This window comes from Mycteria americana, chromosome 3 (assembly GCF_035582795.1).
Source record: "Mycteria americana isolate JAX WOST 10 ecotype Jacksonville Zoo and Gardens chromosome 3, USCA_MyAme_1.0, whole genome shotgun sequence".
Taxonomy (NCBI): Eukaryota; Metazoa; Chordata; class Aves; order Ciconiiformes; family Ciconiidae; genus Mycteria; species Mycteria americana.
Genome location: NC_134367.1, coordinates 94,516,972 through 94,538,122, shown reverse-complemented (window position 1 = coordinate 94,538,122; position 21,151 = coordinate 94,516,972). Strand labels below are relative to the sequence as shown.

Sequence of the window (21,151 nt, the reverse complement as noted above, 5' to 3'; positions counted from 1 at the left end):
CACGGTTTCCTGCTTTGGGTTGCTATGCCTTTGATCAGTGCTAGCCTGCTTTGCAAACAGGTGAATTCTGTACGACCAGACGCTTACCTTAACTAGTAGTGCTCTTCTGTGCAAACCTGTCAAAAAAATCTGTGTTTCGCATGACTTCAAGCTAGAGGGGTCCCTTGCAGGACTGCTGGCCCACACAGCCCACAGGGCTGAAAATGGAGCAGCTTCCTTGGGCTTGGAGGGAAACGGAGCAGCTTCCTTCTGCCCCATGGGCTGTGGCCGCCTGAGGAGAGGACAGGGCACGTACCTGATTGCCTTGGTCCTTCGACCGCCCCACTCAGGAGAGGTCAGCAGGGAATTAAGCAAGCGGGCTGACCTCCATCCCCTCCCGCCCTCTGAGCATCACAGGGGCTTCAGGCGTCTCCCAGCCCAGCGCCAGCGCTCACAGACCCACCGCTGGCAGCCACCTCAGTGAATCATCTGAAACTTTTATTACACCGATTTGGTTTACAATCTTTGTACTTTGATATTTCCAACAAAAAAGGCAACATTGTGATATACTGTTTGTACATATATAGAGAGACAGACAGAGCTAGATCATATTGACAGAGTTGAAAAGTAAAAACCGTTTCCCAGTGCTCACAAAAGAATTTGTTCGCCACGTACCCGCTTCTGCCTTGCTCTGCCTGATGGATACAGATGCCCGCAGCACCGCCGGCCGCCGGCCCCCAGCCGCCGGGACCTTTCCTGCGCCGTGTCACCCCCTTACGGAGCAGAAGGGACGGAGCGCGAGGCTGTCCCCGGCGGCAGCGGCCGCGCGAGGGGTGCTGACGGGGCTCAGCCCAAGCCCTCGCAGGTTGTGCGAGGCTTGGGCTCCTTTCCCAACTATTTGCGGATGCTCCAGGGGCTACGTCCGCAAGAAAACTTAACCAGCAGCAGCTGTGAAACCTCCCCACCCGGGCATCTCCCTCTACTTGTTTCCCATCCTCGAGACCGAGGTATTGAATAGATTTATTTCTTTTTATTTGCATTTACAAAATATTTCCACTGAATGACACACCTGAATGAGATGAGAACTCGTGTTCAGAAACAGCAGAAAAGACCCAGATCAGCATCAGGCTGATGAAGGAACAGCTCCAGCAGCGAGGGTGGGGTGGGGGCTTAATGGGGGTGGCCTGGTCCTGGGCAAGCCTGCCTGTAGCTCCAAGGACAGGGCTGTGTCTGATCAGCCAGTTGTGCAATGAAAGCTCGTGCTGGGAGGGCAGCAATGAGATCCCTTAGACATGCTAGCAGACACGTGAGGAGGAATTGGCCACCAGAGCCCGTGAGGAACAGGGATGGAAAGAAAAGGGCTTGGGAAAACGTATCACCACCAGAACAACTGTTGACTTGCTTTCCAGAATACTGACGGCTCCTCTTCCTGCAAATGGCCAAGACTGTTAAGACCAACTGAGCACCCTCCAAACCCACGTACAGGAACGCCTGGACAGGGAGCTGCTGCCTGGAGAACCCTCTGCCTTCCCTCCCATCAATCTCTTGGCCAAAGAGCAAAGCCCAAACCAAGCAGCCTGCACCACTCGCCCACACCCAAGACCAACAGTCCCCTATCTGCCAGTTTACAGGGGTTGAAACCATTTCAAATGCCATACACATTGGTAAAAATGAAAGCCCTGACAGCAACAGCAGATTGTCTGAGAGTGAACACTGTCGCTGGTGGGTCACTTGTCAGCTTCAGGTCCAGTTACTGTGCTGTGGGACTGCCTTGCAGAGCGGTAACTAGCAGGTCACTCTGTGCTGGGAAGGGCACGTGCCAGCGCAGGGCCAGTACAGACCCCTTAGCTCTCCCATGAGATCCATCCCCAAGGAGTACCGCAGGGCTTTGAGGAGGGGGGTCAACTGTGGGCCTCCGCCTGGAGGAGGGAACGACCTCCAGCACCTTGCCTGGGAGCTGGTCTTCCCTCCCGCCACCATCCACCAATGCAGCGTGAGCGGCACCCAGCAGCAGAGGGACTGCAGCCAAGCTGGGAGCATCCCCCCACCCATGGCTCTGTGCCAGAGGGATGGGGGGAGGCAGGGGGTAGCCGGGAAGTAAAGGAGGGGGGATGACACAAGGGCTTGCACTCAGACGACGCCAGCGGGTGCCCCATCGGGCCGGAGCAGGGGCGCCCGGCTGGCTCCCTCCCGCAGCAGATGGCGAGCCCTGCTTCCGCTGCTCTGAGCACAGCGCGCGCGGCGGCAGGAGCCGATGGCCGGCTTCCCAAGCCTGGTGGCTTCTGCTCACAGCGACCCAGGCATCGATTTGCAAGGTGTCAGGCTGGCATATGTCGTAAACAGGACGGCAGGTTGATTTCGAGCACCAACTGGGGGTGGAGGAGCAGGCTGCCGCGGGGATGGGCAGAGGCTGTGCATGGAAATGGTTGCTGCCTTCAGCCTCCCTTTGCTCCCACGGAGCTGGATTTGTCCACGCTGAGCTTCTGTCCCTGCCTGCCGGGTGCCTGCTGGCCCTCTGCACAGCCAGCCGAGGTGCTCGTGGCTGGGGTTCAACAGCAGGGGGGAAAATGGGGGGCCCTGTGCGCTTCCCCTGGGACAGCACGGTAGAGCTGTCTCCAGACGGGGCTCGGGCTCGGGCTGGGGCAGGCTCGGAGAATTTCCAGGTCGCCTCTTACAGCGGCAAACTATGGAAGTGAATTGGGGAGTAAAGGGCACGTTCGTAAAACACGGTGCCAAGCACGACTGGCCTGAAGCACGCACAGTGCGGGCCACGGCCCTGCACCCCAGACAACTGACGGAAGCTCTCCTGATCGCTGGGGACCCACGGCTTCACGCCTACGCCACCTGCCCCGCCCGCACCCCCTGTGCAGCAGCCTCCCTCCAAACTCCCTCGCCAGCTAGCCCCGGCCGGGGCCACGCGCCGCCCTGCTGACAGGGCACTTCTGGCGAACCTAGACCTTCTCCTGCTTCTTCCTTCGGTCACAGCGCAGAGGGACGAAGCCCGAGCTCATGCGGCTGGGAAGCTGGGGAGCAGCGCAGAGCCAAGCCCTGCATCGGCTTCCCTAGGCGGAGTGCGCTCAGAAATGAAGCGTTCCTCCTCCCTGCAGGCTACGCCTGAAATAGCCAAGCCTGTCAGATCCCCGTCCCCGGCTGCGATGGATTAGCCTCTCCAAGGCACACGGCAATTTATTCATTAGTGACACTTACACCTTGTGGCTGCATTAGCACTGCGGTCTGGTGACACGTGCTCGAGCTGTCAGTGCGGGGCTTGGGGGCAACATCGCTGCTCTGACAATGCAGCGAGGCTTGGCCTGGGCACGTCAGCTTGGAAATACTCCTGCCTGTCTCCTCGGCCAGAGCATGCACAGCCCGCTTTGAAAGCACGCTTTGTTCCCGGGCTTCTCCCTCCAATGCCCCGCTCCCTCCGTTTCCCTCCCACCTTCCCGGCCTCGCAGCACCGCTGCTCCAGCACAGCAGCCTCCTGCCCTGTCTTGCCTCGTGTCTCCCGCAAAAACCACCGCATCTGCAAAGCCTTTTACAGCTGTTCTTATACAGCCCCTCCTCTCTATACGTCTTGCTGAGCATGTACACGCTATTCTGCCCTCCTCAGCTAGCTCCTCCATCAGCTGCACCTTGTTCAGCCCACAGCAAAGCGGCCCTCGGTCCCAGCAGAGAAGCACAGAGCCCATGTTCAGAGACTCCCCCAGCAGACACGTTGCTTTCACCGCGACACCGTCCCCTGGTCCCGCACCACCACAAGAGCTGACCTGCCTCTCCTCCCCTGGGACAGCACTGGGGCACTGGAGATCAGGACCACCAAAATGTCAAGGGCTTCTGTTTTCTAACTTCGGTCTGTCCAACTTACCCTGTCTACAAAGGCTCAGAGAAGTGCTGTGAAATTCTCTGGGAAAGCATAAAGCGATGCAACCGTGAGGCCAGGACGTGCTGCAATGCTCTGCAGGCTGTGCTGTCTCTCCACCAAGCAAGCACGAGGCACGCCAGGGCAGGGAGCATTGCTGGAAGGCCGTGCACAGGCAAACCAGCAGGTTATGGTGAGGTCTGGCCACCAGCACGCCTGAGGCCATCGCATGTCCGCTGGCGTTTCACGGCCAGCCCGTGGCGACTAGCAGGGAGAGGACCGAAATGGCGTGAATGCCAGCCTCGGAGGAGTTCAGGGGAGGGGGGTGCTTTGGCTAGCTCAAAGGAATGACAGTTTGCACATCGGGTTTGGGGAGGGTGAGAAGAGCTGGACAGTGTTGGCCAGGGAGCAGATCCAGCAGCTCTCCCGTTTCAGGCAGCCAGCAAGGGATTAGCTTGTTCTCAAACACAGCTTGCTCCATGCTTTTATCCCTGCTCCCTGCCACTCGCTGCAGCAAATGTGACAGTTCTCACCATCTCCTCACAGAAAACAGGTCAGGAGTTTCCTCTCACGAGGAACAAGCATTGCTCTACCACCTTGCAAAGCCCTCACCACGAGGACAGACGGGCGACACCAGACCAAAGCCACAAACGCACCAACCCTCTGCAGGGCCGCGGGTCCTGGCCGTGCACACAAGCACGCAGGAGCCCGCCCTGCCACGCACACGCGCTTGGGTGGACGGCCAGGCCACACCGCAGGGGCAGAGGAAGGCTTTAAACTCCAGCCTCCGCTCCTGACCAGCCTACCCCACTGCCAAGCCACAGGGCCGCCGTCCCAGTCCTCCCTGAGCATTTTTTTTCCACCAGCACTGCGCATTCCTAACAGAGCTGGCTGAAGCGGAGTGCTTAAACCCACCTCAACGTCAAAAATTAAACTTTTTAAGCAAGGAACAGCAACCTGAAACGCTCCTCACAACTGTTAAGGGCTTTTAGTCTCATTTCAGTTTGAAAAAGCCGTTGGCATTTCCAAAGTGAAATCCTGTTATTTTGGGGTCCAGTTGTCACCACTTTGTTCCCACCCGGCCGAACGGTGCTGTGCACGCTGCTTCGTCGGAGGCTCCGTCACTTGCCTTCCCCTCTGCTCGGCCCCTGGGGACAGGCTCTCCCTGGGAGGGCAGGTGCAGCACAAACAGAGCCCACCAGCTTCTGGCTGGGCTGAGCAGGAGGCCACGGCTGCTTTCAGCTGATCCTCTCTCTGCATCTGCTTCTGGAGACGCGTATAGGCTCGGGCTTGGGTTTTCCCAAACCTTTTCACCCTGACCGGTTCGTGGGCTGCCATCCAAAGTCCGAATTCATGGCACGGCAGCTGACGGCACTGCTAATGGACATCGGGACCATGGGACTGATACAAAATACTAAGTCATCTCACCACGTTCTAGCTAGGCTGTTTCTTTCACTAATGTGAGTAGCTAAGATTGCAGAAGCAGCTTGTGCTGATGGAGAGTGAAAGAACCTCGTGTGTCTGTGCGTGAAGTTACTTTGCTCTACAAAGTCCGCTAAATTATAATCACAGTAGGTGATCCATCCGTTCCCGAAGTTCAAAGGACTGGGGAGGGTTCAGGATGGGCACCAATTTCTCACAAGCTTCATTTCCCCAAATGAATTTTACAAAAAACAAACGAATGAACAAAAAGCCCCAACAAAAACAGTCTTCCTCGGGAGGAGGGGAGGAATAAAACCCACTTAGCTTTCCAGCAGCCGCTGTGCTTATTCTCAGTGCTGGATGGCCACGCCACACATTGTAATGGGCTCCTGAAAACTCGGCAGCTTCTGGAAGTGTTGCATAGGTGGATGACGTACCTGTTGGTCGAGCCTGGTTATGAGCTGCAGGAAGAGGAGCTTGCTGAACTCCACAAAGAAACTGTCCCTCCCCCAAGACAGACAGACGAGGTGAGGAGGGAAGGAGGAAGGGGAGGCCATGAGGCCATGGGTCTTGCAGGTTCAGTTCTGTCCTTGGGACCTCTTTTCCCTCGTGTGTGGAAAGGCTACGGTCCTGTGGGAGAAGGCTCCTCTCCCAGTGCGGTGGAGGTCAATTTGCTTGTTAGCTTGCTTTTGAGGGAGTTGACGAGATCGCATCCATGAGCATAACGTTTCCCTTGGCGGAGCAGCTGTGATGGAGGCAGTAGAGCAGAAAAATTCAACCCACTGCTTACAGAGACAGTAGATATTCAACATGCATTCATGTTGGCCAAGTCCCAACATGAACTCTATGCATCAAAGCAACACTGTGACAGATCAATTTGTCTGGACTCGAGGACAGATCACTCTGAGAAGTTGCTAAGCCAAGCTCACATTGGTATAGTACCACTGGCTTCAATAAAATTACACTAGGAATGAACATAGCCCATTCATTTCTACCTGAAATGGGACTAAGCCCCTTTCCCCTTTTTCCAGAATGCCCACAGGGAAAAGAGCCCTAGGCGGGCTCAGCGCCAAGTCCCCACTGGGCTCCCAGTCCTGTGAACCAGCCTTTGGTCCCCACACAGACCTGGCTCAGTGGAGGCTCTGGGCCCACGAGCATCACAGGAGGCAGCATTACCAAATAGAGCTAACACTGAAACCATGTCCCATTTCTGAGTTGATCTGGATCCAGACCATATTCATACAGACCTTATTCTAACCACCGAGTATGAATGAAACATGATTAGAAGCACGCATCACAAATTGAGACTTCTAGCTCTTTGGTAACACAGCTTCTTGGTAGTGGTGCAGTATTTCAGACCCATGCCCTACAGCTACTGCAGCAGAGTAGGAGCACGTTGCAGCAAGGTTGTACCCTGCTAAAAGTAAGGCAGCATCCTGGTGATATTAGAAGACAGCAGTACTGAAGCCATGGTTGGAAAGGCTGGAAGGAGAGCTTAAAAGGTATTCTTCTTCCCACAGGCTAATCAGGAGGCACTGCTCTACCGACATCAGCTGCTACCTAACTTTCTTAAACTTCCACTTAATAAACCTCTTCCTGCAGTCCCCTCCCCATGGGCATCCATCAGAGTTACTAAAGAGCTCTGCAGCCTCTTGAGCATGAGCGGAGAGACAAGAAAGAGGGCACGGATGGGCTGGGTCCCTGACATGTGCATTTTATGGGGAGCCGAAAGGGAGGGGGTTGTGCTTGTTCGAAATCAGAAAAACAGCAGCTTCCCCAGCACTAATCCTGAGTATTTTCCTGGTGTGTGACTCTGGAAGGCTCGGCGTTGGCCATAAGCTGAGATTCCCTCTCCCTGTTCTAACGAATGCCGCTACAGCTGCTCAACCCAAAAGCCCTCTCTGAAGCTTCCCTCCTTGGTGTGGTCTGCGTGACGCACAGTGGGCCCAAGAAGCACCACCAGGCTGGCTGGTGTCACCGCCTGGCTCTACACGAACAAAGTGCTAGGCACTATCTGGGAAGCTTCCAGTGTGTGCTGAAAGATGGATAAATGGGTGGTGATGTGTCTTGAAGATCAGCTAATCCAGAGCTTCTCACACGCTCATTCTCTCTCTTTTTCTAGTTCAGGAAAGCTGGAGAGCTTTTAAGTACCCGGCAAGTATACTGGCAGCAACGGGAAACACCAAATAGCCCAAACTTATTGTCCAGCCTTGCAGCAGTGAGGACTGGCTCTCTTCTAGGGATGTATTAGTGCCATGAAGGGCCAGGAAGAGGAGCTGGCAACGTTCCCGCTTCACTCGTCCGGTACGCGAGGAAAGCCTGCTGACAAGTGCAGTGCTGAGCCTGACTCTCGGCCCATGGAAAGCTGCAATGGGTGAATGACGTATGGAAAAAACCAAAGCTGTCTGACTGCAGAGATCCTCTAGTTATTGCCCCCTCGTACTGACAAGCACCCGTCTTTCACCTTCCCAGAGGGTGATGCTGGCTGTCCTGCTTTCCGTGCGTAAGGGGCCAGCAGCTCTGTGTACTTGCATAGAATCATAGAACAGTTTGGGTTGGAAGGAACCTTTAAAGGTCATCTAGTCCACTCCCCCTGCAATGAGCAGGGACATGTTCAACCAGATCACGTTGCTCAGAGCCCCATTAAACATGACCTTGAATGTTTCCAGGGATGAGGCATCTACCACCTCTCTGGGCAACTTTGCTCGCTTTGAAGAGATCTTCTGCACCAGAAATGAGGACACAGCCATCCCGACAGACCAAGGCATTGCTTGCACCTTTGGCCCTCTCCTCTGGCCCAGCCCAGGCTCAGAGCAGGAAGGATATACTCATTACACGTGGAAAACCGCACCATCACACAAGCCAGGGTTTGCCCAGTGAGATCCTGGGGGAGAGAAGACCCTGCGGTTGGTGAAGGGAAGGCTGCAGAGACCAGATAACACCTGCTTGTGTCGGGAAGGCCATGGGGAAAAGGAGCAGAGCCAATTAGACTCGCCAGTCAATGGAGGAGAAGTAATGGGATTAAGATACAGCAGGGAGAATTCAGATTAGATATAAGGGAGCAGGCTATCATGAGAGGAGCAGACTGGGCCATCGAACGAGCTGCCAACGGAATCATCGTCACCGACACAGACATGGCAGAGAGCAGACACAAGTCTGCAGGAAGAGCAGGCACCTGACGGCTGCTCAGCCCGGAGCTGTGGCGGGTGGATGTCTGTGTGCCGGGGGAGATGGGACCACTCCACCATGGAGAGGCCGTGCGCCAGAACAGGGACAGACCGTCTCTGGACATCTGTGCTGATAACCTGAGCCGCAAGGAGAATTAAATCAGCTGCCCTTTAGCCCAGCGCGCTGGGGTCCCTCGCCAACGCTTAGGAGGAAACCTATACACGCACACACGCTTTCTGCTGGCTGAGTCCCACGCTGGAGGTGGGAAGGGAGAGCCTAGTTGTCTGCCATGAACTTCCCTGCCTGGCTAGACATGCTGCCCTGCCACTGCAGGCAAGGAGATGGAGAGGGAGCACAACCCCAGTTTCAGTCTGTCCTCTTCAGCTCCACCAAGCCACCAGGCAGCTCCTGTTCCTCCTGCCCAGTCCCGCTCCCCTCCCATGCCCAAGCACGGCACCCCCCTTCCTGAGCCTCAGACAGAGCAGGAAGGTCTCCAGCCTGGCGGGAATGGAGTAGGCTGGACAGGGGGTGCAGCTCCACCAGGTGCAGTGGGGTAGCAGGGCCAAGAACATGAGGAAGGGATCTCCGAGAAATCCTGGCGTGCAGCGGGGAGCACTGACTAGAGAGGTCCCGCTTCTTCTCAGGGTGCTGGCACGGCCACAGACTGTGGCACTGGAACTACGTCTGGGACCTGGCTGCGGCTGGCACTATGTGCATGGGGAAGGTGTTCAGCAGCAGGAAGACTCTGCATGGACCCTGCAGGCCAGAGCAGCAGCCGTGCCTCAAAGATACATGTGTCCACCTGCACAGACCACCTCCAGAATAAGATGTCATGGGTGAAAATGGGGCCAGAAGAATGAGTTGAGGCAATCTCATGAAAAGGCCCACAAAGAGCCAAGGACAAGGTGCCTGAAAGCAGAACTCTGCTGCAGGTGCTAAAGGACAGGGGCACAGAGACCCTACTAATCTGTCCCTATTCCGAGGACTATCTTTGCCCCAGGGAGCTAAAAGGCCTGCCAAATCTTAGATAAATCCATCTGTCCAAGGCACCTTGGAGGCTGGAGATAGAAAGACGAGCCATCGCAGCCTAATTTAAGCAATGTGTAAGGAGATTTCAAAGAGAACATGTTGGGAAGGACAAGCAGACCACATTCTTCACTAATGACCCATTGCAGCTCCCCTGACCAAACGTCTCCTGATTCACCAAGACATACAAGCACACGCATTATCTCCCCAGAGTCACGAGGACCCTCAGCATTGGCCTTGGCTTACATTAGGCCCTTGGAGAGAGAAGCACAAGTGCACAGCAAGCCAAATGTCATCATTAAGCAAGGAAATCCCCAGGCATCCACGGGGGCTGTAGCCACTTTCACCCAGCCTGAATCTGTGCCAGTAATGACAACAACAAAAGGCAGAGCTGTGCCCACACCAGAGACCTTATGCTTCTCTGTTCTCAAAGGGACCCCCTTATCTAAGCCAACATCTAGGTCTGGTAGCAAGAGTAAGGGCAGATGACAAGACAGAATCATAACAGAGTGACATTTTAAGGGACTTTCTGTTCAAACCGCCGTTTGGAATCTAGCACTTGAGATCCAGGAGGACAAGCTGACTTGAAGGGCAAGAGACGCCGAGCAGGACACGCAGGGCACAAAGAGCAGGAGAACAGACCGCTCTGGGGGCAAAGCCAAGCAGAGCCTTACAATGCCGGCAGGCGCTGACCGCTCCAGGCTTGCCAGCAAGAGGTGATTTTCAAAAGAGGACTGATGTGCTGCAAGGGTGCATTTGCAACCTCCCCAAGACCCTGGAGGTGAAGCAGTACAGCAGCATGACTAGAGAAACAGACCCTTCGTTACTAAGTTGGCAGGAGGAAGACCGGCTGGACTAAATACGCTGCCTTACTGTTTGCTATTACATCTTGCCCTTCTGAGATGGGATGCGGAGGCAGACACCAAGCTCAAATGCCCAGGTGCTAATGGACTTGCTCTTGTCACCCAAGACCTGCTGCTCTCAGCTGTTGCTTGCCCCAGCAGACGAGGGAAGCATGGTGAGGCTGAGGAGCAGTGCTGTCTGGAGAAATCGCTGCCTGATTTGGCATGCACTCCCCCAAAGAGCCGACTGAAGAGGAGACAGCTTTTCTGAGAACAGGGACACAACAGATCCGGGGATGTGTTAATGGAGAAGGAAAAGCTGGGTGCCTGCAAGCTGCAGCCACTGATGCGGCTTCAGCGACATGAAGGCTCCTTGCCCAACGTCACCAAGATCCTTTCTAGCAGGGTAGAAGGGGCAGCACAGAGCTCAGAGCCGGCCAACCTGCCCCGACAAGAGCAAGGCAGAGGAACCAGGGGCTAACGGGCTGCAGAGAAGCCATCTCACTTCTCACAGCCTGACACCTCTCTGCAAAAACCTCTGCGGTGCAAACCACTCCATTTTAAGCAGGCTCCCCTCGAACATATCCCCAGCCTCTGTTCTGCAGAGCATCCCTCACGGCAGACGCCTGCCTCCCTGTCTCCCAGCTGCGGGTCCTGCACCCATGGCAGGGTCCCACAGGAAGGGAATCCCTTCATTCCTCATTTTCCCAGCCCGGCTCCTGACGCTGCAGCGTGCTTTTGCATTTCTCCCTCCCAGCCCCTCAGAGCTCTCTGCCAAAACCATGCTGCCAGGAGCCTGCAGCTGAGTCTGCAGCCAGAACCCAGCCTGATCTCGTGCAAAATTCACTCTTGCAGACATGCACCAACCTGCTGCTCTATTATTAATAGGTGAACTGCCGCTGAGCCTACCAGAGCCTTCCTCGATGCTCGTCTGAACCCATTAGGACACACTTCAAAGCCAGGAAGGGACCCCAGCCGCTTGATGTGCCGCCTATTACCACGATGCCTGTCCCACTGCCACCCTCTCCCCCTTCCCCAGCTCACCGGGGGCCTCCCGTTTTCTCTTTCCAGCTGAGCCCTCCTCCAGCAAGCGGATCAGTAACGCCGCAGATCTCCGCTACATCTGGGTTCGCACATTCATCCCTTACCCGGTGCTGCCTGTCTGCTGTAATCCCACACAGAAAGCCCTTTACCTAGGGGATGCTGACTCTCAGAGCTGGCGTGCCGAAGCTTCCTAAGGAGCCGAGCCTGGGATCCTCTGGAGGCGGTGCCATTCCCAGCAGTGAGAACAGAGTAACAGTCGGAGCATGGTCTAAAAAAAAAAGTGGGGAGGGTGGGGAACAGTCGGGGGGAAGGGGAAGAGCTGGATTCGTGGCTTTCAGCCTTTGCTCTAACCTGCCGCTCAGCTCCACGTGCCTGGATGCCCCAGACCTTTAGGCACAGGCAGTTACATGCCGCTCCCAAAGGGCCCGTTCCCCTCCACCCTGCGAGGGGTCTCGCTCCAGCACGGGCAGCGGGGTGGGCAGAGGTGCAGCAGGACGCTTTCTGGTGGCTGCTGGTTCCTCGGAGCACGAGCCAGCCTGGAGCCAGGGCTGGGAGCCAAAGCACCCCCCTCCCTGCATCAGGCCTGTCTTTTTATTCCCCCTGTTGGATCTTGATGCCATGAATTACGGTTTTGGGGTCGGTTTGGTTGGGTTTGGGTTTTTTTTGCATGTGGTGGTCGGTCTAGAGTTCTGTGCCATGTCAGGGGGAGCATCAGCACTCACCCCTCCGGGAGGTCAGAGCCACGGCGGGGGGAGCTTTCGCCGGCTGCCGGAGCGAGATGCCGTGTCCGCTCCATCCTGATGTTCTCCTAGGCCATCTCCCTCCCCTGCGCTCCTCTCCCCAAATCCTGCGCTGGCTCAGGCCAGGCAACGGACAACGAGATCTCACCGCCCTCTGCTTTCACAGTGAGGTCTCCACGCAGGACCCGTTGCGGTGGAGGTGACGGTGGTCATGGTTCAGGCAGCCTTCGTTGCGGTGCACGATGAGGATGGGGAAGTAGAGGGCATCCTGGTAAGGAGGGGGGTCTTCCTCCTCCACAGTCACCTGGCTGGAGAGGCGGGTCTGCTCGGTGGGGCAGCTCTGCTCGTTCAGGCTCCCACTCCGGCTCTGCCAGAGGCAGCTGCGTCGCGAGCCGTACAGGCGGCCCAGGGAGAAGCGGCTGCTGCTGAAGGGGATCCTGGGGCTGCCGTTGCAGATGCTCAGGGCACTGCGGGAGAAGATGGAAGAGCTGCTTATAGTCCTGTGGCACTGCTCGCAGTTCTGCCGGTAGCCCCCGTACCGGCAGGCGGAGTAGCTGGTGCAGCTGGAGAGCCCCACCAAGTCCATCAGGACCGCTTCCGAGTAGCTGGGCACCAGCTGCTGGTTGGATCGGATGTGCCACTCCAGCTCGGTGCTGTCCACTGTGTTGACACGGGGCATCCTCCGGCAGAAGGAGCGTTCCTCGGCCGGCGTCACCGCCACGTAGTCGAACCCAAAGAGTTTCTCCACGTGGTAATGGACGTAGGAGGTGCGGTACTCATTTAGCACCCGCAGGGGCCAGGATAGGGTCAGCAGAGCCGCCACCCAGAAGACATAGTGGGATACGTACCAAGGCAGGTTGTCTGGGTCGGAAAAGGCCACCATGTATTCCTTGAAGTCCACGTTTTTGAGGTGCATCCCCTCCCTGGCCTCCATGTAGTCATCTAGGCCCTCGTTCTCCGTGAAGAAGCGGGCCCGCTGGGTCAGGTAGGAGTTCTCCGACTCCACATTGGCAAAGCTGAAACACTTGGTGAAGCGGAGCCGCGTGGCCGGGTAGCTCTCCAAGTCAATGAGGTCCTTGGAGATGTCCTTAACTCCACAATTGGAATAATCAAACTCAGCCTCTGCCACGTGGGTGTTGACCCGCTCGTGATACACTTGGGTGGTGGTGTAGGCATCCCCGTTGCGGTAGCGGGTAACCTGCCGGGTCCTGCGGACGTAGTGGTAGCTGATGGCCTTCCACCAGATGCAGGGGGTCGCCTGCTGCATCCGCTGCACGCGCTCGTGCACGCTCTCCACGTCCACTTTGTACTGCAGCTCGTTGCGGGTGTAGCAGTGCCAGCACTCCACCAAGTACACCACGTAGAGCATCACCAGGAAGGCCAAGGGGATGTAGACGTAGCCGTTGGAACAGGGGCTGTCATGGTACATCATGGACTTGCCCTTGTAAGCGCTGTCAAAGGTCAGCCGCGTCACCTTGGTGACATGGCACCAGGTCATGGCTCCCATGCAGCCGTACATGAGGAGGGACAGCAGCAGGCATTTCCAGTGGGACTCTCGGCACAGGGACTTGCTGAGAGACTGCTTCACCGGCCGCTGCTGCTCCGGGGGACCGGGGAGAAGGAGAGAGAAAACAAGAGAGGAGTCAGTAGGCTGCAGCGGCAGGGGGAAGGGGAGCAGGCAGCAGGGTGCCGTGGTGGCACCTGCAGCTCCGCGGACGGGGACAAACAGCAGAAGCCGTAGGGCTCCTAGCCTCAGCGGGCAGGCCGGGGGCCGGGATCTCTCCCAGGATGACAGTCCCACAGTGCGGGCAGCTGTCACCCCCCTTCCCTTCACGGTGCCCTGCCCCTCCTTGGGAGACGGCCGGAGCCCCGCTGGACGTGGAGGAGAGCGGCAGAGGGCAACTCTGCCAGCCCGCACCCCGAGCATCCCCCTTCTTCAACAGGGAGTAACCCCCACCACTGCCACGTCCCGGGGAGGGATACTGAAGCACAGCAAGATGGAGGCTGGGGGATGTCCTCCACGTACCTCGGCTTCTGCAGCCATCCCGCCAGCACAGGCAGCTCTAACTGATGGGTCGTCCCACCTGAACACCTCACGACAGCTCACCCCATCGCGCCTCTCACCACTCGCATTAGTCTCTCCCCCTTTCCCAGTAACGACTGACAGCAACGTTCAGACTTCTCCTACCAGGGCAGCACAAGCGGCCTGGGGTGCCTGTAAGGTGGAGAAACAAACCTTCTGCAGCTGGGAAGGTCTCTGTTTGGTAATGGTGATTCCCACCACAACACTTGGCAGCCCAAGGGGCTCTGAAGTGCTTCTCGGGTGCTTTACAAACCACACGAGTGGGAAAGTACTTTTCCACGACTGAAACGCAGCCACCTCTGGTGGGAGAGAAAGCGAATATGGAATAACATCCTAAAAGGTGTTCAGGCTGGAAGAGAAGAGCCTTGCTACCAATCTGCAGCAGCAGGGAGGGCAAGCGGTGGGTCACGGCTGCCAGCAAATGGCCCTGCCTGCAGTGGAATTTGGTTGTGACAGCCCATACTTCCGGAAAAACCGCTCTCAGGTCCTTCATGGTGAGGAAAGGGCAGGGCTTCAGCAATAGGACTTTTAAAAGAGATTGCACTGATGCCTTCACCATAGGAACTGTGCAGGGTTTCACAAAGACCTGGGAAAAAACCCCACTTAAGGAAACCTCTGTCACTCTCTGCAACACTCTGAAGTCTCAAGTATTGATCCAGCTTGGTCAGTGAGACCTGACAGTATCACACCCAAAGGGAGAACAGGCAAAGAGGTTATTTGCTTTCTTACAGAAAAGACTTCATCCAGCACAAACACCATCCAACCCAGCAATCTCCAAAGGTGCGACCTGAGAGAGGGGGGCAAGAACCCCAGCCTCGTGCAGATGCCACTAAGCTCGCTAAGAAGCTTTCAGCTTTGCTTTCCCCCCCAGCTGCCCGCAGCACAGCTCCTGAGCTCACCTCCGCCGTTGCAGGGGCTAACACCAGCTCTAATGACACCGCTCAGGGCAGTGAAGTCCAAGTCTGGCCCCACTCCTCCTCCCTTCCTGAGCGCGCTGGGCTGGAGAGGTCTTTCACCCAGGGATCCCAAAGAGCTTAATGGGCTCACGCTGCTAGAAAGCAGGGGGTTCACTTTCACTCTTGCATGAAAAGGGAAATTAAAGCAAGACCCAGAGGTCACAATGTCACTGGCAGGTCTAGGGACAGATCTAGGCTTCTTCTTTCCTCTAAGAAATTCCCCTTGGTCTCCCTGAAGAGCCCCTCAGCCCTGGCTTGGTCCCCTAGAGTCCCACATGCTAATCATTCCTCCCTACACCTTGCCAAAGCCTGGTCCACCCCACGCCAGTGGGACTTCTGCCACTGTGACTAGCAGGGCTGGATCCAGCCCAAATCTCCAACAGAGATTTCTCTCCCGGAGGCAGGGAGCTTCCCTTCCCGCCCGCCCAGCAGCCAGCCCGTGATGAGCGGAGCCCGCAGCACATCCAGAGGGGTGGCGAGGGGAACGATGGCACGTCCCACTGGGGGTCCCGAGCACTGGTAGCGCAGAGTCCCCCTCTTTGGGGCAAACTGACTGAGAACGAGAGCCGGCGACAGAGACACAGAGCCCAGGGAAGGCAGGTGGGGTAGCGCTGGTCTGCAGGCAACAGCACGGGGCACAGGGCAGTTCTGCTCAGCAGCTCCGGCACAGACACATGTGTGCCCCAGTCTTCCCAGTGCAACCCTCCACTGCGGCAGCCTCACGGTCACGGGGGAAGAAGGGAACCCCAGGTAAGAAAAACGGTAGGGAGGAGAGGAAGGGGGGGGCACTGAGCAGGCAGAGCTGCCTGAGCTGTGCCCTCCCTGCTCAGGTCCACGCTGCGGTTACAAGAGCCTGCCCGGATCCCTCTGCCTTTGCTCGGCTACAGCACGGCTCTCCCGCACTGGACTGCCGTGCCACCACCCAGGCGGCTGAAGGTTTCCTCTCCCACAGCTGCCTTCTGCATTGCAAATCTTCCCCAGCAGCCCTGGCTGTGATGCTCTAAGGGGACTGCTCTGAGCCGAAGGAGAAGCATGGGGGCTCTGAGCAGGAGGTGCAAGGCACACGCTAGCCCTGGGGTGTCGGTGGGGTGAGAGGGCTTGCACAGAAACAGTGCCTTGTTTGGGGGGGGATCTGCAAATGGAGCACAAGGAATAAAGCAAAGCGTACAGCTCACTCATTTGACAAGTTGGGGAAGGGGCACCAGGGAGGCAGGTCTTCAGCCAGGTCCATCTCAGAAAAGCAAATTCCACCTCCCAGTCGCTCCCCGGCCCCTCACATCCCACGCTGCCTGCGTCGTCCTGCTCAGGAGAAGGGCGATGCTGGCTGTCGCCTTGCGGAGATGCAGGCAAGCCCTGCTGCGGTTACCCACCCGGGGCAGGGCGGCAGGGAGTGCGATGCAGCCCAGGCTTGGTTCCAGGAACTGTGTTAGCAGGGCTCTAGTCCACGCATTAGTCTCCTCCTAGGACTACGCAGCATTTAGATACTGCGGCGCTTTTACAGGGTCACACTAACCCCTGCTGTAAACTGTTTACAACCCAGTTTTGTCCTAGGCTTTTGAGGTAAAACACATACACATCAGCTGCGCTGGTGGGGTTTCTGAGAGCTGATCAAGTGCCAATGACAGGGGATACAACCACAGCAGAGACGGAGGAGGAGCCAGCTGCAGAGCCTAATCCCAGTAGGAACTGCAGCATCCCTGCTCCTCTCCCGGGCTGCAAAGGGCTCACAGGAGCAAACAACTGGCTCCGTGGCTTCCCCCCGCAGAAGCAGCTGAATAAGATTGCCTCCTCGAGCTCTTACCCAGCCTTGGAGAAGTCCAGCACAGCAAACATGCAGATGAAAAAGCTGAGGAAAGGGAAATCCTTTCTGTCCCAGAACAGTGTCACTGAGAGGAGAGCAGGCTCTGATATAAATGCCATCATCATCTGCCCGCTGCAGTCTGATGGAACAAGGCGAAAGGCTTGCCCTACTTCACTGCAACCAGGGTTTCCCACCATCACCAGGAGCCTCCTGCACTGCTCAGGCTTGAGCACTGGAGAGTGGTAAGCAAATCTGCTATTGCAGGTGCACCTAAACATCTCTGCAGTGCTAGAAGGCAGAACTGGTCCAGCCATGGCTTGACCAACCCCTTTGTGGGACCCCAGTCAGCTCCCTTCTCTGTGCTTCAGTTCACCATGTGAACACATGGGACAAGCCTTACCAAGCGCCTGGGCGCTAACTGTAACACACATTGGGAAGGGCAAGGGGTAGAGTGTTGCTACAGGCTCCCCTCCCTCATACATAGCATTTGCCTCCGACATTGCCCCTGAGGCGAAAGGCGATGGAGTCCCGCACCTGCAGCTGCCGCTCTGGGATGGCCGGGAAGGGATGGAGGGGATGACTTACGAGCGGCCGTGAAGCAAACGGAGATGCCCACAATGCACAGGGCAGAGGCAGTGGAAGAGAGGGCCCCCGTCACTGCTTGCACTAAACTCCTTTGAGATCTGGGGAATCCTCTTCTCAAAAAAGCCTCGAGGAGATAAACCTGCCCAGAGCCCTGGTGGCCAAGCACATGGGCCAAAATACCTTCATCGCCCCTACAACCTTGACCCTGCAACTTATAACACTAAACAACTCCAGAAATCTTTCAAGCTCTACAAAGCTCCTCTCTGAAACAGCCTGGCCCTGGCCCCATCTACCATCCCTCCATTTAACAAGTGTTCCCATGTCCTCACCTCCCCTGCCTCTCACCTGCTTCTCCCTGCAGAGACCAACCTGAAATCTCCAGTTCATCCCCAGAACGCTAAGCCCTCACTCACTTTACAAGATGCCCTGGGGTTCACAGGGTTAGGTGTCCTAGAGGCAGCCCTCTACGGGGCTGAAAAAATGAATCAAAAGCCCCAGACCAGCAGCCTGAAGGCCCAGGTAGCTCCCGAGTGCCAGGCTGTGGCAGCAGCTTGCAGGGGACTCCAGTGGGACTCCCGAGCATCAGTTTCCATGGCTCTGCCCTGCCGATTTGCCTACCTCATGCAACAAATTAAGAAGCCCTGTCCCCTTTGACCTCAAATTCCCAGAACAAGGCAGGTGGGGAGGATCGAGTCATTTCTAGGAACTGCCACCGTCTTCCAAGGCCCCGGACAGACATCGGCAACTCCTGGTCAGGATGGTCCCAGCAAACCCCCACATCACACCCCACATGCCTACCGTCCAGATTCAGGAACTACCTGCCTAGAAGAAAGAGCTGGCTCAGCCCCAGGCTGGCAGCATTGCCAACTGCAGAGGAAAGGGGAAGGCTGAGCATCTAGGAGCCAGGGAACCCTGCCAGCAGTCAGCTCCTGCAACCGTACCCAAGGTCTCCATTTTACACAGCAACTTGGAGGAGGACTGGTTCTCTCCATCGGATCTCACCTGAGCAACAGGACAAGGATATTTTTTCGCTTGTTCCCAGGCTGAAGAGCTTGTCCCTTGGCATTTCATACCCTCTGAGGTGCAAATGCATTGCTGAGTGAGATTCAGCTTACCGTCATTAAGTGTAGGTGTATGCATGTGATGCCAACAGGGAACAAGGGCTCAGCCAGCCCGCTACAGCCAGCTCTAGCCAGTAACTCTTGCTACTTGCCTTGCTGGGACAAGCTGAGCAGCTGAACAAGCTGAAGCCTTGCATGGCTCCGAGGTACAGTGACCCAAGACATGTCAAGATGAGGCACCTTCAAACAGGACAGAGCTCATTTCCCATTTTCCAGTCCCCAGACATCTCCTCTGGCTCCCTGCCAGGCCTGGCCAACAGACCCTTACAGGTGGGACTCAGCCACATTCCCGGGATGCTCAGCAATGCTGGCAGCAGCAGTTGGTCCTGATGGAAAGGAGGACATCACACTGCCAGCACAGCCTTACGCAGGCAATAGAGGGGAGCAGGAACACCCTCCCCTCCCGACAATTCTGAAGACAAGAAGATCGCCCTAGGTCAGCCCATGAATCCAAGCTCCCCACTAAGGTCTCTCCTCATTGCATCAGATGAGACACCAGCAGGCATGGCACTGTCAGGAGAGGCTGTAGCTTCCCTCTCCTCCACCAGCTGCTTCATGCAATTCTGTGATAGCTTCTGGCCGCAGGAAGCGTGCCCTTAGCCTAACCAGTGCTGGTCATGGACTGCAGCCTTTCTGCCTGCTCCCACGGGGTAAGATTATACTGACACCCTAGTTGGCAGCCACCGCAGAGCAATCAAAGCCCAGACGATCTTCTCGTAATCCCCACGAGGCAGGGGACACTGTAGGCGAGGGAAACTCACCCGCGCACTGCCCCTGCTACGCTTTTTTCATCCAAACCGGCTCTCGCTCTGGCACCTCTCAATAGCCACTGTGCTCTCTTGGACGTAGCACCAGCACTGCCAGGGCACTGGGGGCAAGAGATCACGTCCCAGTGTGGCACAAGCATGTCCTCGCGCTAAAAAGGCGCCTCACGGTTTAGCTTCGCTGGTCAGGATCCGTTTGGAGAGCCTGGGCTCATGGCATCAGGGGCTGCTGAATGGAAGCAGGAACAGAGGAACAGCCGCAGAGCAGAGTATACGGTATTTGTACAGCTTCCCAGTCCTTGAACTTCAGCATTCCTCTCCAGCAATTATTTCTATCTAAATATAAGTCTGTATGTATAGAATAACCGTGCACAGGCATGCATGTTCTTCCTAAACCAAGGAGGCAGAGAATACCAGGATTATGCAGCACTTGCTAACCGCAGCTCCTCAACAGCAGAGGACGAGTGATGCGCCAGCTTCTGAGCAACCCCCCAAGCTGCCCTTTGGGCTGTGGTCTCACCGGCGAGGACAACCCACCACGCCAGGAGAACGCTGCCCTTCCTACGCTGCCTAGCTGCCCTCCACGGGCCACCAGCCCCATAGCGTAAGGTGGGTCTTGCTAGTCAGTGTGGTTGCTTTCTCTCCTCTTGGGAAGCCCAGGCTGCAAGCAGGATCTGTGAGGGCAGACAAAGGGGCTCGCTTGCACACCTGCCTCCCGTGCCGCTCCCTATGCACAGAGCACCCTGCTCCCGACCCTTTTCGGCGTCTGCTGCCTGGACGCTGGAGAAGTCATCAGCTGGGGGGGACTGCAGCATACCTGGAGGCAAGGCTGTGCTGCTACCTGGCCTGCCCTAGCCTGCACCTTCTGCTCTCCCCAGCCTGCCTCCGGCTGCGAGCTGCCACCAGGGGCAACCCCAGCGTTCAGCACGTCCCCAAGCCCTCTCCCCTGCTGCCCGCCGCGTCCTCCCTCGCAGGGACCCAGGCAGCCGTGCTACCTCCTGGCACCCCGCAAGCCAGAGCGCAGGAAGGGGGGTCTCCCTCCACACCCCTTTCTCCCAACCTCTTCCCATCGCAGTCAGCCCAAGCAGCGCCCCGCGCTTCTCTGTTGTGGTTTTCTCCCTTCCTCCCACGCCCCCGCCGCCCCCGGCCCCGGCCCCGGCCCCATCTCCGGACGGCGCTGGCTGCTGCGCCCCTGCCAGCCCCGGAGAGGCGGCGGCGAGCCCGAGGGCACAGGCGAGCCACGGCGACGGGCAGCCTGCCGGCGGCGGGCACCGACGGGCGGGTTTCCTCGCCCCCCCCCCCCCGCCGGCCCGCACCGCAGCCCCGGGGCCGGAGGAGGGGAGAGGAGCTCCCGGCGAGGGGGTCCGTACCTGTGCGGGCAAAGCCCGGCCCGGCCCGCGGCGGGGCGGTCAACGAGCGCGGCATGCAAAGCGGGCGGGGAGGGAGGGTGGCCGGGGGCAGCCCGGCCGGGGGGCGGCCGCTCTCCTCACCTCCTCTCGGGCCCCCTCCGCCTCCTCCTCCGGAGGCACCGGCGTGCTGCTGCCTCCCTCGCTGGCGGCGGCCGCCGAGGCCGGGGGGGACATGGCGGCGGCGGGGGCGCCCCGCTGGCGGTGCCTGCGGGCTGGGCAGCCGCATTATCCCGCCCGCCGCCGGGCGCTGCCTCGCCGGTCGCCGGGCGGGCGGCGGGGCGGCGCGGCGGGCGGGCGGCGCGGCGGCATGGCCCCCAGCCGCGGCAGGGCGGCAGCGCTCGCCGCCCGCCGG

General features: G+C 57.7%; 1 protein-coding gene across 3 annotated transcripts; it reads right to left on the bottom strand.

Moving 5' to 3' along the window:
* Positions 1-2,641: 2,641 nt before the first annotated feature.
* On the bottom strand, positions 2,642-21,098 carry TMEM151B (transmembrane protein 151B). Of its 3 annotated transcripts, XM_075496187.1 has the most exons (4): positions 20,881-21,098; positions 11,692-13,677; positions 11,490-11,608; positions 2,642-6,005 (listed from the first exon to the last, which is right to left on the bottom strand). In XM_075496187.1, exons 1-2 carry the CDS (start codon positions 20,971-20,973, stop codon positions 12,241-12,243), a joined length of 1,530 nt encoding a protein of 509 aa, XP_075352302.1. In that variant the 5' UTR covers positions 20,974-21,098; the 3' UTR covers positions 2,642-6,005; positions 11,490-11,608; positions 11,692-12,240. The 3 variants fall into 3 exon arrangements, with proteins under 3 accessions (XP_075352302.1, XP_075352301.1, XP_075352303.1); XM_075496186.1 differs by having other exon boundaries at positions 11,490-13,677; XM_075496188.1 differs by lacking the exon at positions 20,881-21,098 and adding an exon at positions 20,761-20,866 and having other exon boundaries at positions 11,490-13,677.
* Positions 21,099-21,151: the final 53 nt, after the last annotated feature.